Here is a 16068-nt window from a genome sequence, read left to right as displayed (position 1 = left end):
AGAGCTTGCCCTTGCCCTGCCGAGACAAAGCAGCAGCACTATGTCCCTGATTGCATCTGGCAGGTTGGCTCTGTGTGTGCAGCACGTATTTTCTATCACTGACATTTTTCCTTTGTTGGCCATTAAGACAAAAAGCCACCACCGGCAAGCACACTTCTTGTGCTTGGGGTTGCTACACTTGCCCACAAGACGAGCCCACAGCTCTGTTAGATGCACAGCCATGAAGCAGAGCTCTAGCTACTTACCTTTCTCTGCACGCAATGGCTTCATCTCAAGAACAAGAATACCTCTCAAAGTACTTCGTAGGAAGACTGTAAAACTTTTAAAGGTGGTAAGAAGAAGCTGCACAGAGACTCTTACGGATGGGAGCTAGGGTTGGAAACCTTTCAGGCTACTTACAGGGAAATGAGTGGTGTATCCAACATTGTCAGGCTAAAAAATCGCTTGAATTACATAAAAATGAGAGAAGCAAGAAAGAAGAGCTATAAAGTTTATCACGCCGAACGAAGGCAATAAACAAAAACGTTAAAAAAAATGCACAGAAAGGGGAAAAAAAAAAGAAAAAGAAAGAAACACGGAACAGCCTCCGCGGGCGCCGGCATCATCGGGGGATGCCTCTGGCGCTGTGTAGCCGTAAGAGCGATGCTTTCGGTACCACATTGCCAGCACCCAGCCCGACCACGGCCGGAGCTGGAGCGGTCCCTCCGCACCGCCGGGCGGCGCTTGCGCACTGCGGGGCCGCCGCGCTGCTCGCCCGCCTCCCCGGCGCGCCCCCGGCCGCCACTGCACCGAGCCGGGCTGGGCAGAGCCGGACCGAGCACGGAGCGGACCGAGCAGGGAGCGGACCGCAGCCCAACATCCCGCAGCTCCCGCCCGGCCGCGCTCTCGCTGAAGCCGGGGGGTTGCGGAGCATCCCGCAGCGCTCGGTCCCGCCCACCCCGGGCGCGGTGTTCGCCGCCGGCCGGAGTTTGGCAAAGCGCTGCAAACACGCCGCGCGGCAACCTGTTCTACACCGGGAGGAGCCGGTGTCCGCGGTCACCCGGGTAGGGGGTAGCGATCCCGCGGGACCGAGCCGTGCTGTCCGCAGGAGGATGTAAATAGGCGGCACGCGGAAGGGCGGAGCGCCGGGGGGAGTGAGGGGTCCTCCCGACTCCGCACGCGCTACATTAACTCTGCGCGGCGGAGGCGGCGGGATAACTTTCGGGCTCTGCCCCGGCAGGCGGCGAGAAGCTCCGCTCCGTTCAGCTCCGCGCGCGGGCATGCCCCCCGCCGCCAACCCCGCCGAGCCGGAGGGCAGCGGCTGAGCCCCGCCGCCTCTCGGTCATGCGGCTTCTCCGCGCTCCCTTCGCCCTGCTTTGCCCGGTGCTGGGCGCCTGGGCCGCCTGCGCTCTGCTCCCCGCCGCCGGCTCCGCGCTGCCGGAGCCTCCGCGGCGCTCCCGCCCGGCGCCGACCCCGCTCGCCCCCACGGACCGCCGCGACGCCGCCGCTGTGCCCGAGCGCGGGGCCGGCGCGGAGCCCGGGCGGCGGCGGGCGCGGAGCAGCGAGCGCGGAGCCGGGGCGGCGGCGGGGAGCGGCCCCCGGTGGCTGCCGCTGAACGGCTCTGCCCGCGGCGAGAGCTCCGCCGGGGGCCGCGGCAACGGCACGGGGCGACGAGCCCGGCTCCGGAACCCCTTCTACCCGCTGACAGAGGAATCGTACGGCGCCTACGCCGTCATGTGCCTCTCCGTGGTGATCTTCGGCATCGGCATCATGGGCAACATGGCAGTGATGTGCATCGTTTGCCACAACTACTACATGCGGAGCATCTCCAACTCCCTGCTGGCCAACCTGGCCTTCTGGGACTTCCTCATCGTCTTCTTCTGCCTGCCGCTGGTCATCTTTCAGGAGCTCACCAAGAAGTGGCTCCTAGAGGACTTCTCCTGCAAAATCGTCCCGTACATCGAGGTAACGGCGGGGGGGGGAGGGGGCCCGAGGAGCCCTCATGTTGCGGCGCGGGGTCCCGGGCTCCTGGGGACGCCCCGCGGTCCACCCCGGCGGCAGCGCCGGGATCCCCGAACCTCCGGCTGAGCGCATCCCCTCGTGCGACTTCTGACAAACTTTCATCGCTCCTCGTGGTGCTGAAAAGGCGAGGAGTGCTCCCGGCGTTTGCTTGCGAGTTGTTTTTCTTTTCTTTTCTTTTTAGAGTGAAAACGTTGAGTGAAATGATTCAGGGAGTGACTCGGGATAGGTTGCAGGAAGGTTGGATTCGTGTGTGGAGCCGAGGGGAGAGGTGGAGTGGGAGCCCGGAATGCTGCCTTTGCTCCTTCCCCAAATCCTTCTGCTCAGCGTTATTCTAACTGGAAGCTGAGGAAGTAACTGTTGATTCACTTGTAATAAGAATGCGATGATAAGGGTGTGAAAAAAAGGAGAAAAAGAATAGCCTTGTTATTAATACGTAGAATATTAGTTTCCACAGTATGTCAGTACAGCTGCCTTCTGATATTTTTAAGTATTCAGTCTGCAGCCGCTACACAGCCATCACTTCTGCTCTGTGTGATGCACTCTACTACTTGTGGTACTGGGCAAAGGGTGGAGCTGTACTGTACTCGGAGGAACTGAGGCCAGTATTGTACTGCTGCCGTGGTCTGGAAAGCTCAGAGTACTCTACACTGACCTGTGTTTGGGAGAAAGTGAAGGAAGAAATGTGTATTTCTTGAGAATGTTGATAGGAGCTTTGAGAAGGAGCTTCTGAGTGTTCAGATATCACTTCTTGGGCTGCTGTATTATCCAGTAGATGAGTAGTTACTGCTTCAGTTAAAGTGTAACCATGTTATTTGGAGTAGCAGTGTAAGTTCAGTATTTCAGCACTTGCCCCTCCTGACCCTTCACGCTTCTTCACCTGTTTTGCTGCCTTCAGATACAAAATACAAATGATTCTTTATCATAGACTTTTAAATATGTCCATAATTGGATGATTTGTGTGGCCACGCTGTTTTTCAAAGTTAGTTCCTTATGCTGCCTGGATTTGGGCAACGGAGTTTGCCACTTCATGTTTAAAAGAAAAATGCACAAAGCTTTGTATTATAATGAAGTTATTGGTAACTGAAATGGATAAGAACGAAATGTAATTTTCTCAAATTGCTCAAACAAATGTTTTATTTTCATGTTGCTACTGTCTGCATAAAGAATAGCATTAGGGCTGGCTGATATAGACATGCTTTGGATTTTACATCTTCCTCCCTGGATTACCTGAGCTGAAATGTAGCTGTCAAATGTAGCTGTAATCCTGAAAGCATTCGACAGCTGCTAACCCCTCTTTATTCTCTAATTACATCTTAGTTTTCACTTTCAAGTTCCTTAGATGCCTACAGTTGAACTTTTGTTCAAGAACTGTCAGCCATCCACTGATGATGGACTAGCCCTATGGTGCCTGTCCGAGGCTTGGTCATCATTGAGATCTAAAAGTGCAGCATTCTCCTCTTTCCAGAAGAAATTTAATTAATTTGTATCTGAGGAACGCAACTGAACAGAGAGAGCCTTGAGGTGCTTCATCACTCCCAGGATTGTACATATTTTGTTCATTAGTCATTAAGTATAATACACCTCTGAAAGTACTTCCATCACCCTGACAGTAAGTAGAAGAAAACCTTTCTTGTTACAGGGGAGTTGGACTAGATGACCTTTAAAGGTCCCTTCCAACTAAACTATTTCTATGATTCTATGATTTGACCTTGCAGAGAGAGAGGTGGGAAATAGAGCCAACATCTGCCACTTTCTGAGTGCAGTTCCAACCTCACAGGCATTACCATCAATGCTGACACTGCTGGGAACACTGCAGTTGTGGAGCAGATCTGTTCCCTGAGTGGCCACAGCTCCATGCGCAGTGCCATTGTGCAGCCAGATGACAGACACTGCCTTCCCCAGTGTAGCACACCTGGACAGGCTCATCCCATTCTTGTGAAATGAGAGGGGAATGAATTCTCAGCTTCTTGAGAAGAAAACTGTAGGCAGTTGCCTTCAGGGGAGCTTTCAAGACCTAGAGTTGTCCTGGATGTGGACAAATTTTAAGCTGTTGTCAGTGTTTTTTTGTAAACGAACCCATTGTTTTGTTCTTTTTAGTGTCTCTGTTTCATTCTCTGCACCCTTTTTTTTTTTGTGTATGTCACCTCTCATATGCTCAGGGACCTACGAGTCTCACCCAGAGCTGTAGCTTCAGACACATCACATCTCCATTTTCAAGCACCAAGGAGCCTCGTTGAGCTGAACTCTCTTGTATGAACCCATACTCTCACAACTGTGCAGAACTGGGCGGTGAGGGACAGCTGATTTTCTAGAGGAAGTAGTGTGGTAATAACTGCACTTTAACATAAGGCTCCTTTGTATTGTGCTCAGAAATTTCAAGTAAATGAGGAACCTTGAGTGTTCTTCTTGAGTGTTTAGCCTCCTGTGGCCAATTGTTCTTTTATTTGTGCTGTAAAATGGGTATCGTACAGAATTTCAACAAAACATCTGTTGCCAGTGATAACACATATGCACAAACTCTAGGGAAAATGTTTTACAGTACCTTCAAGAACATTTGAATAGGTAAATGTTGAGCTTCCAGTAGTGGAAATGTAACCAGCATTTACTTTTAAAGGCAGTTTTCCCATGCTTAATAAAGAATTGCTGTGAGCAAATACATTTAAGCCACATATTTTATCATAATTTAGTCACTTGTAACTATTCTTTAAAACTGTGTCCTGAATCTACTTGCATAAGGAATAATGTAAACATGGCCAAGGAGGAACTTGAGCGATTTAGTGGGTCTTTAGTCAATGAAGATGGTTGAATTAGATGAATTTATCTCCACCAAGAACTTTGCTAGGTTCCGGTGGTGATGCTGTTCTGGTAGAGTAAATTTGAAAGTGCTAACTGAGAAGGGAGTTATAAAAATGGGTGCCCAAAGAAGGGCAGTGAAGCTGGTGAAAGGTCAGGAACACAAATATTGTGGAATTGTTTATCCTGGAGGAGACCTTGTTGCTCTCTACAAGTACTCGAAAGAAAGTTGCGGTGAGGTAGGGTTCAGCCTCTCCTCTCAGTTAACTGTGGGTAGGATGAGAAGTAATGGCCTTAAGTTGCACCAGGGGAGGTTCAGGTTGGATATTAGGAAAGTACTGTTCTCTGAAAGAGTGTGGAGTTATTAACACAGGCTGCCCAGGGAGTCACTGTCCCTGGAGGTGTTCAAGAAAAGGCATTGATGCCCACAGTTTAGTGGGCACAGTGGTGATGGGTTGACAATTGGACTAGTTGGTCTTAGTGTTTTTTTCCGATTTTAATGATTGTATGATTCTAAATTGTGGCAACTACTCTATTCACAAGGATGTGTGGAGGTGTGTTTTTCCTTTACAATTTTAATTCTCTATGCTGTTCTTCACGTGCTGTGACTTCTCTGCTGGTATTTAGAAGTCTAGCTTTGTGTAGTCATGTCTGAAGTGTTTGCCTGCACAGTGCTTACGTGGAAGTTGTCTTCTGTATGCTTTGATCACTATTACTCAGGATCAGGAGATAGAGGGTAAGCAATGGTACAAAAGCAGTGACTTTGGCTAATTCCCCTTCCAGAAGATCTGCCAATCTGCAACCCTTTGCTGCTTCTTGTTTTAGCACATTCAGTCATTTCAGCAACAGAAGTAGAAAAAAAAACCAGGAGTTTGGAATGTAGTTTCTTTTTACCTACATACAGATTAATGCTTTACATTTTTCTTGACTCTGAATTAAGCCTGAAATGTGAATGTAGACAAAATAGTTTTACTGTGCTTCTGTACATTTCACATCTATTCAGTGTATCAGTCCTGCGAAGCAGCATTTTTATTTTTTATTTTAATTCTGGAACCCAGTAGTGGAGAGGTTAAGTAAGTTTCCTAAAGCCAAAAGCAGCTTGCCAAGATGACAAATGGATTGTGTCAACCAGGCCTAGAAACTGTCTTTTGAGTTTTAAAAAGAAGCTTTCCCAAGTTGTTTGTGTTTTGCTCTCAGAGGTTGTGTGAGGAACTTGAGTTGGAGGGCAGGAGTTGGAAGCAGACATCACACTCTGTGTTGTCAGACTGAGACAAACTACTTACAGAGGTGTAAGGATTTAGGACAGGGGAAGAGTCTGGAATAAGGGTTTGCAAAAGCATTTTATAGCCTTGTGAAGTTCTGGCAATCAATTTGTGGCTTCTCTGGTTTCCAGTGGGTAACTTCCATTCCAGAAAAGCTATCACTACTAGTATTCTTAGTTGAAAGTGTAAGCATTGATTTGCTCTGGAATATGAGTTAGTCTTTTTTTTTTCTTCCCTGGAACCTATCCTTCGAGGGCAATTTTGAGGTAAGGTTTTTTCCTCTTTCTTTTATTTGCTAGTGGTGAATGAGCAGCACCAAGGAAAAAGCCATTCGTTGCCTGTTCCAAAGCTGTCAGAAGAGATCCCAATTTTAAGTTTCTGATTTGTAGTGGAAGTTTTTAAAAGCTATGTATTAATCTGTCTGGTCTGAGTCATTTGTTGTTCTGTATCTTTTTGTCTCCTCTTCTTTGACTTACTTGGAGACAGCCTCCTGAACCTCCAGAAAGTCCTCTGGGTCACAGATGAAGATTCACATAGAAATTTGCAGTTTTGAAGCTTCATGTTGAGGATTTTCCAGAGCAATGGATGCATATATCTTTTACTGAGCAGAATACCTTCAGCACTTATCACACAATAAATATTTTTTTGAGACAGAAGTGCTAGCATGTCTGTGCCCCTTAGGCATTAGCAGCATGGTGATAGCTGCTGTTATGTCAGCCTTTCTCTCCTCTACAAACCCTGTCCTTAGGGAGTCATAAATTGTCCATAAAATTTTGCTTTTGTCTTAAATTTTGCATGTGGTGTTTCAGCTTGGAGATGAATTTGTGTCAGACTAGGTTTGAAATTAGGTCAGTAATATTTAAGTTAAGTATGTGTGGAGAGGAAAAAAAACAGCATCTGCTATCCCAGCACCATTGACTGTAGGATGAGCATAGGGCTGTCATTTCTCCATATGACCAGATTTTTACTGCACAGGAGAGGCAGATATTTATCAGTAGCTTCGTGTTGTTAATATTAGGAGTTAGCACAGGAGTCCCTTGTGTAGAGAGATGAGAATGTGATCCTCAGTGGAGAACAGTGCTCTTTTCTTTCTTAAAATAATAATATAAAAAGTAAATTTAATTTACTTGTACGGTAGCAGAATAGATTTCAAATAGGAAAATGGACAAAAAATGTTTTGCGATTTTTTTTTTTTCCAGCCCTCTGGATAAGCATATGGTATATTCTATTAGCTATTTCCAGTGCCCTGACAATCTGCTTGGCTTTTATTTCCAACAGAATTCAAGAATTGCTCATGGAAATTAATTCTGAATATTACTCTTAGGATACTTAGAAGGGTAAGAAACACACAAAGCGTAAGTGCTCTGTACCCTCCTGATACGAATGCTAAAGGTACTGGAAAGGAAACAGCCATATTATACTCATTCTCTATGTGTGGAGCACCTCCGTGATAGCAGTTTCCTGTTTCTTGCTTTTTTTGTGGTAGTCCAGTCTTTGTACTGGACTCTCTAATGCAAATGTAGAGTAGTACAAGAAAAATATTGTCAGTGCTTTGTTTATTTATCTTAGGCAAAACTGATAACTTTCTAACAGTCATCATGGTATACTGCATTAACGTACTCTAAAGCAAAGACATTTGGTTAGGATGTAGAACCAGCCATAAAAAGAACAAAGTTGTTTAGGTGATATGACAGGAATGGGTAGAAAGTTTAAGGTAGCGACACCGAGAGTTGAGAAACAGCTGAGCTAGTCATGGTTGTCAAACTTTTCTGCAGTTTAACTTTTCTATTTCCATTGGGGAAATGTTTGGGTACTCATTCTACCTTGTAACAAAGAAAATCTGTTTTCAGCTGGTAAAAGCAGCCATTTCTCATAACTCTCTGGCTATAACTGTGTAGCTCCATAAAACTCAGACCTGTTTCCTCTCAGTTCTCCATCAGAAGGCACGCTCCACAACATCATGCTTTGGTTGATTCATGGTCTTTCTCGTTTCCTTGAGTTGCTCATGGTTAGTTGATTTCCATTCCGTTAATTGTCCTTCAGCTAAAGCAGCTTTTGTATCTCTACACATAGTTATTTGTCCGTAACAGCAATATGTCTTGGACTTCATCTTGCTAGACTGACTGACTTTTTTTTTATTTATTAACTCACAGAATTGATTCTTCAACTTTTTCACTCAAGTTACCTTTTCTGATCTTGTTTTTGTTTTTGTTACCTTTATTTTGTCAAACAGGTATTAATGAGAGAAAATTCAGAGTCTTGTTCACACTGGCATTGCACACCCTACAAAACTTGTGCTGCTCCCCTGGGTAGCTGAGGCTCTGCTTCTGCAGGCTGGGGCCAAATGCTGTGGGACCACAGCCAGGAGAAGAAGTAGGACAGGCCAGGGAAGGCCTGGGAACATTTTGGTAATTGTTAAAGCTCACGAAAGGGGATCATTGGAGGAACAGAGAGAACTGATGCAATTACACTGAGCATTTCATGAGTTTACTGTTGCTCTATGTGGCCTCAGTTCCCCAAATGAGCTTTGACACAGTTGACTAACAGCTGATGAGCTAATGACTGAAGGTCTATGTAGTGCCTCAAAGGAGCACCGCTGTGCCCAGTAACATCCCTGTCAGTGCTTTCAAAGGAGCCACAATATTGAGAGACTCTCTTGTAACAACAGTGCCTTCTTTTTTGTGTGTGCTGTGGCTGGTATTTCCTTACATAGCTGTCCTTTGCCAGGCTTGGTTGAGCTTATTTCCCACCCACTTCCTCAGAGCAGATACAAGGTTATATATCTGGGTACCTTTTTGATATCACCTAGTAAGAGAAGAATGAAAACTGATGTCACCCCAAATGTTGAAAGAAAATCTTGTTAGGGACTGTATGGAAATACCTCACAACTATGCAATCATCCAAAGCTGCTGAGCTCTACTCAACCTTGCCTTGCTTCATTTCCTGCCAAGTTGTTGGAATTAAGGCTGCAACTGTGTACCAGACACTCATCTGTTACAAGACGAGCACCATTAAATGCCATGCAGCTTTACACTATTTCAGGATCTGTTAATTTGTTTTTTTAGTTTGTCCTCATCACCATTATTCTGCGATTATTTCAGGGCAAAGTTTCTGATAAAAATGGGAGACTTCTGTGACTTCTTTCATATTTTCAGCTTATACCTAATTTTAGTATGACTGCTATGAATAACCACCCATAAACTGAAACTGTATGAACATGTAGAGTGTGTGCTCTGATTCTTGTCCACGTAGGTGGAAAGCAGCAGCCATTGATTTTGCTGGATATTATTTGTACTCTGCAACACAGAGTGAATGAAGGGGGGTAAGTAATTAGAGCCCTGTTGCTGCACTGCCTTTCAACAAGTCAGCTGGAGCGAATGCCTGTTCATCTGCTTGGGAGTGCTTTTTTGTTTGGCTGTTTTTCATAGACTTTCCTATGTCATCTCTAACTCCATTAGTCTACAGAAAACAGGAAAGCATTGCCTTTTCCACAGATGCACTAGTTTTTTTGTTTGTTTGTTTGTTTTAATCCTGTTTGATCAGTGAATCCACAGGAGAATTTTCAAAGCTGACTTCCACTGTTCCTAGATGTTTTCTCTTGCTCTATTTCTCTGTTTTAAGCCTCCAAGTTGCTGGTCAATTAATGTGACAGGAGCCCCGTAGGTTATGTTTGTTCATGGTAGACATGTCTTCTTTCATTAGTCTAGCGTAACAGCTGCAGAGTTTAATGTCTTAGCTACTGTATAACTGCCCGTTTGTAATGGATTGCTGAAACAATAAAAGTGTGTGTGTTGGGGAGTGGGGGGAGATGCTCACATTGGTGCATTAAAACAAGAGCAGAGAAGGAAAACATTAATGTACAAAAATGTAGTTTTTCTTCTGTTCCAATGATTTATTTTAATCCTTCATTTCTGGGACTCAAAATATTTCTCTGACTTCCACAGTTGTCGAGAGCTCAGTCCCAGACCCTTCTGTTATTTGAGCTGGACATTCTGGCTGAAGGTTTTGCTGTCACTCTTAAGGAAATGGAAGATTATGCACACACCCAAATGTTTTGCAAACAAAGTCACTAGCCTTGGATTTGGAAATGTGACTCTCAGAAGTGATACACAGAAATTATCTTTCGTTTTTCTAATGTCAGCATTGCTCCTAGAGATTTCCCTATAGCTCTGGTTTTTCTATACTTTTTTTTTTTGCTGGTGTTTACTGAGCTTTCTTTGAACATTGTCCGACAGTTTAACTCCCTAAATCAATTTGCCTGTTAAAAATGTTTATTGTACTGTTTAGTACAATTATCATCAATTATTCCTGCCATTGAAGGTTAGTTAATAAGATATTGTATCTTACTTGTTCCACCTTTTAGGAAGCCGCTTCAAAGAATTATTCAACTAAGGCAATGCTTGTCAGTTCAGATCCAAAGTTCCTAACACTTTTCACTGATATTCAATTTTAGTAATTTAATATTTTAGAGATTAGCATTGCATCGATATAATTGTAATTGTACTATCTATCTTTGCAGAACTTTTTGCAAGAGATGCACAAACAGAAATGATTCAAAATTATGGTGGAAGTCAGTGTATTCTTGAAATGTACCAACATGGAATTTAAATATGTCATTGTACATCAAATTTGAATAAGTAGAAATTACAGTAAACAGCCTAATATTACCCTAGATTTCCCAGTTAATTGCACAGACACGTGGTTACTCATGATAAAAGTAAGCATTCTTTAAATTTATTAGGAATATTATTTTAACAGTTTCTTCTGTTTTGCTACAACACATTTCCAGCACAGCAGAAGCACTCAAACCTAAGAAAATAAATGAATTAGAATGCAACAGAGCAACTAATATATCTCTGATTGAAGTTAATGGAAGTTCTGCTTTGAATTTGAACTGAAGTTGATTTTATTCAGAACAGGATTAGACTGAAATGTATATAGTCTTCTTGCAAATTTGTCTTTAGGAAATTTAATTATGAACAGGATAAAATGATAGGAAATTGTATTTCATGATAGTACAAAATTTCTATTTATGCATAGAATGATGGTTAGTAAAGCTAGAACATACTCATTGCTCTCTACTTGCTCCTTATATAATTGAGAAGTCTGTTCAATTAATCTTTAAATAATATAAACAGTGCAACTTCTGCCATTTCTCCTGGCTTGCAGTACATTGTTGGACAGGATGTCTCCTATGAAATTATGCCTAGATTTTCCTGAAACATTTTTCTAGATTTTATGTTGAAGAAAGGTTGTTGAAGGTTAACTATTGTAGTCAAGTTTTTATTATTATTATTATTAGTAGTAGTATTTGCACAATCTTTGGAATTCTGAAGGTTTCAATGCAATCTTCTTGAACTTGGAGCCCAGGATGTTTTCATAAGCCTACATCCCATCAGAATTTCACTTATGAGACCACATTCACAACAGCAGTTGTTGAACTCTACTCTGTTCACTGGATACTTAATCCATGGTGTTCTAAAATTATGAATATTTTTAGGGTGATCTCCCACATGCTCAGTGAACATGTTATGGGGGTATAAGTGAACTTCTGCTGTAGTAGAACTCTTCAATCTTTCCCTTTTTTGACTTGAATTCCAATTCCTATGGTGGATCTTATCTTTCTGAAAACCACTCCAGAAAAACTAGAGAAAGAGTTTGGTTTCCTGTATTGGTCAGTTCCCCAATGTTCACTCAGAGTTGTATGAGTGCTGGCATGAACCTCCAGGACAGCATAATACCAAGCTGAAATAACTATCTCTAGACAGCACAACAGAAAGATGTACTCTTTGGGAAGCACGTGGAGTGGTAGCTCAGCAAACAGTGGAAGCTAAGTTCTACCTATGATGCTTCTTTTGATGGTGCTCAACTGTATCTTACATCGATATGCTAAAGTCAACTAGGTTTTATTTTGCCTTTGTCAGTCAAAGAGCTAGACTGAACTGGTGCTTCACATCACACATTGAGCTCTCTTTAACTGTGAAAGAGGATAAACTTCCATCAGTAGTAAAAAAAAAAAATCAAGTGTACAATTTCCTCCTCTGCCTGAGTGAGTTCAGGCCTTCATCTTTCATCTTCAAGAAGACTACCATTTTTAGTGGACCAGGTGAATTTTGAAAGAGATAAAGTTTTTCCTCTCTCCAAGGCATAATGGATTGTAGCCTTGTAGCTGTCTTGTTCATTCTTTCTCTTTTTCCAGGCATCACCTGTATTAACTGGCCTTGCCTTTTCTCCATTGCAGGTGGCTTCCCTCGGAGTCACCACGTTCACGCTATGCGCCCTCTGCATTGACCGGTTCCGTGCCGCCACCAATGTGCAGATGTACTATGAGATGATTGAGAACTGCACCTCGACAACAGCCAAGCTGGCTGTCATTTGGGTGGGGGCCCTGCTGCTGGCACTGCCGGAGGTGGTGCTGCGCCAGCTGACCAAGGAGGACCCTGAGTACAGTGGTAGCCCACCTGGGGAGCGCTGCGTGGTCAAGATTTCCACCGCGCTGCCTGACACCATCTATGTGCTGGCTCTTACATACGATGGGGCAAGACTCTGGTGGTACTTTGGCTGCTATTTCTGTTTGCCGACTCTTTTCACTATTACCTGCTCCTTGGTAACAGCAAGGAAAATCAGGAGGGCAGAAAAGGCTTGCACAAGAGGAAACAAGCGACAAATTCAGCTAGAAAGTCAGATGAACTGCACAGTGGTGGCTTTGACCATTTTATATGGGTTTTGCATAATTCCTGAAAACATCTGCAACATTGTGACTGCCTACCTTGCCACAGGGGTCTCTCGGCAGACTATGGATCTCCTCCATCTCATTAGCCAGTTCCTCTTGTTCTTTAAATCCTGTGTTACCCCAGTCCTCCTTTTCTGTCTCTGTAAACCTTTTAGCCGGGCCTTTATGGAGTGTTGCTGCTGTTGCTGTGATGAATGCATCCAGAAATCTTCAACAGTGACAAGTGATGACAACGACAATGAGTACACCACAGAGCTGGAGCTCTCCCCTTTCAGCACCATCCGCCGTGAAATGTCTACTTTTGCCTCTGTGGGGACTCACTGTTAATCAACTTTAGGGCTTTATTTTTTTTAATCTTTTTTCTTTCTTTCTTTCGTTCTTTTTTTTCCTTGAAACTTCATTTTTTTTTCTTTCTGGAAGAAAAGTATAAGAAAATTGGTTACTGAAAATTACTCTGGAAACCAATCTGCGTACTAACAGTCATGCTCTGGATAATAATTTGTCTGGTTATGATGATGAAAGAAAGGGAGAGAAGGGGAGCTAGTACTTAGTTTTAAATCATAATATTTTTTATGGTGCTAGGATTTCATTATTTGAGGAGAAGGATCTGTGTCTGTCTACTTTAATTTCATGATTGTTTTGATAATCACTATAAAATGATTATATAGACATTGTAGGTTTTGCAGGGTGTTTAATGTAAAAGATGTGGTGGAAAGTATTTGAAGGTGGTTTTAATCCAATTACTGTACACTATTGTGAGAGATCTTGGACTATGAAAAATTTATAAAGTAGCATAAAAATAAATTAGGTTTTATTCTTTAACTTCCTTGTCAATCTGCATTCAACAAGGATCACCTCTAGTATTAAATTCCTTTTAATAAGAAAAAAAAATCTTTACTTTGCATAAAATAATTTAAATGGTCATATTTAATTTGCCATTCATGTACTTACGCTTGGAGACTATAATTAGAGTGTTTAAGGAAGATGGTTATAACAGCATTAGATTTACATGAGTCGATTTTTAACACATTATAAAGATCCAGTGTGCCTCATTGAAACTTTCCTTCTTGACCTAAAAGTATACAAAACCTGAGTTATCTTGTACTTCTTAAGAAGAAAGATTTGTTTTCTTGCTAAATTTTGTCTTGTGTGGTTTCAAAATCAAATCAAATTTCTTTCCAATTGGTTACTGGTTTTACGTTGAGGTTATGTCCTCAGTCCCTGTGTATATACCTGGTTGCAGTGAGTCCCACTGCAAAAAGAAAGCATTCTTTTGCCAGAGATTTGCTGACAATAAAAGGAAGGGGCTGAAAAATGTGGAGAGTGGATTTCTTTTTTTTTTCTAAAAAAAAAAAAAAAAAAAAAGATTTAAACACACTTGGACACTTGTGACTTGACCCAGAGCCCATTGCAGTCAATGCAAAGCTTTCCAACTATTTCTGAGGGCTTTGGATCAGAGTGGCATCTCCTATTTATTCTGCGATATGTAGCATGAATATTAATTGTGGGGGCTGTGTATACTGGTTATAAATCATGCTGCTCTCACAGAGACTGCCATTCACCAGCAGTTCACAGTGCTGTAGCTGTTCTTGAGATCCGCAGAATGTTTTGTGATGGTATCTTGCTGTCCACAGACTTAGTAAAACGGGAATATGTCAACACTGTGAGGAACAGTGTGGTATAGTAAAATCTAAAGTTGTTCTGAGCAAGCTGGATCAGAGGCAGGAATGTGCCCATCCATACCAACACAGTTTGCTTAACCCCGCTACTTGGCTGAGGTAAGCAGGCTGCTCTGTGCGAGCAAGTTGCCTCACATATACTCTGGGCAGCGTGCTGAAGTGTAGGCACACTCTAAGGGAGAGAATTCAATATAATTATCTTATATTTTAGTACTAACTAACTAAATAATACAATTGCAACAGTGCTTGCTGTGGTAAAACCACAGGCACTTATACTCTGAAATTAACAGTGAGAGGTGCAGTCTATACCTGCCTCTAACTATGTTGAAGAGCTTGTAACTTTTCGAAAGGAGTCTGTTTTTCTTTTCTTTGTAGATTTTGGATTTAATGTGTTTAACCATTGTATCTGCTTGGCAAGCAGTATTCCTTCTTTTTCATCACAGTTTTAACCCATAAAAAGTTCAACAGAAATGTGGCACTATCTGAACCTGAATAAAAATGCACTTGAGTTTCTCATTTTCATATTAAGCTCTAACAAAAGCAGTGTGGTTTGAGCAGAGGCCTAAATTTATGTATACCGTTCTGATTAGGACTTGCTATGATACCGAAGTTTTAAAAATCATTTTCTAAGAATGTCAATCACTTATTGGGTGGGGGAGAGGGGGGGACAGTCCCTTCTTTCTAAACTTCTCATTTACTTCACCTCGCTGTTATATTCAGTACACTGTGAAATGTATCAAAGAGAAAAGGTAAAACCGAAATCTCTTCACTGTGGTGCCTGTCTCCTCAAATACATTTTCCCATCTCTGCAATTTGATTCGTATGTTTTTTAGGTGCCAATATTTGTAAAGAATGGGAATAAAACTCCCTCTTTGTTCCTCTGTCATGTTGCTTGTGCTCTATTGTTTCTTTTCAGTCACAACACGAACAGTGGTTGAAGGACTTGAGAAAAGAACAGCAGAATATGAAGAAGCCCCCCCCTTTTTTTTTTTTTTTGTCACAGAAATAAATGCAGAAATTACTTTGGAATATTACATTGTGATGTTTTCACTTAATGCAAGGCTACACTGGAACAGAAGAAGTCCCCAGCAGCCTTGGACACGAGGTACCTGCCTCCTTCTCTACAGTGTGCAGTGAATGTGTGTGATATCTACTGGCACAATCAGCACTCTGTATCCCTCAGTGTTGCAGTGCTTCTCCATTGAAACATTTCCTTAGTATGTGAATCTTACTGGGGAAAAAAATACACCCTCCTGGTAGTGTAGGGGAGCATTCTCCAGCCTTGTATTCAGTGGGGCTTCTTTGTATCCAGTGTAATCTTGACTTTTCTGCTGCTGGAAGACCTTTTTGACAGCTATTTGTTTCCTAAATCTGTTAAACTAATCTCACATTAGCAGGTTTGCATTGTTGCAGCCTGAGACAGTGGTTCTGACAGGGGCATGGCTTGTTAATGCGTGATATGTCATGATAAAAGATTGCTTTTGTTGAAGATCGGCCTTTTTTAAAAGATGGAGTACTGTATTCTTTTTCCTTCTGGAGACACTGATGGCTTGAATGCTTGCATTTCTTTGGTGTTAGCTTTTCCTTTTTTTTTTTTTTT

The 16068-nt window shown here is 42.7% G+C and overlaps 1 protein-coding gene across 1 annotated transcript; it reads left to right on the top strand.

Moving 5' to 3' along the window:
* Window positions 1-1323: 1323 nt before the first annotated feature.
* GPR37 (G protein-coupled receptor 37) lies at window positions 1324-13140 on the top strand. Its single transcript, XM_065741519.1, has 2 exons — window positions 1324-1944; window positions 12298-13140. Exons 1-2 carry the CDS (start codon window positions 1324-1326, stop codon window positions 13114-13116), a joined length of 1440 nt encoding a protein of 479 aa, XP_065597591.1. The 3' UTR covers window positions 13117-13140.
* Window positions 13141-16068: the final 2928 nt, after the last annotated feature.

The sequence above is a fragment of the Cyrtonyx montezumae genome, unplaced genomic scaffold (assembly GCF_038088225.1).
Source record: "Cyrtonyx montezumae isolate F1298 unplaced genomic scaffold, pur_monq_1.0 scaffold_3, whole genome shotgun sequence".
In the NCBI taxonomy this organism is placed as follows: Eukaryota; Metazoa; Chordata; class Aves; order Galliformes; family Odontophoridae; genus Cyrtonyx; species Cyrtonyx montezumae.
This window is presented reverse-complemented; position numbering and strand designations above follow the sequence as displayed.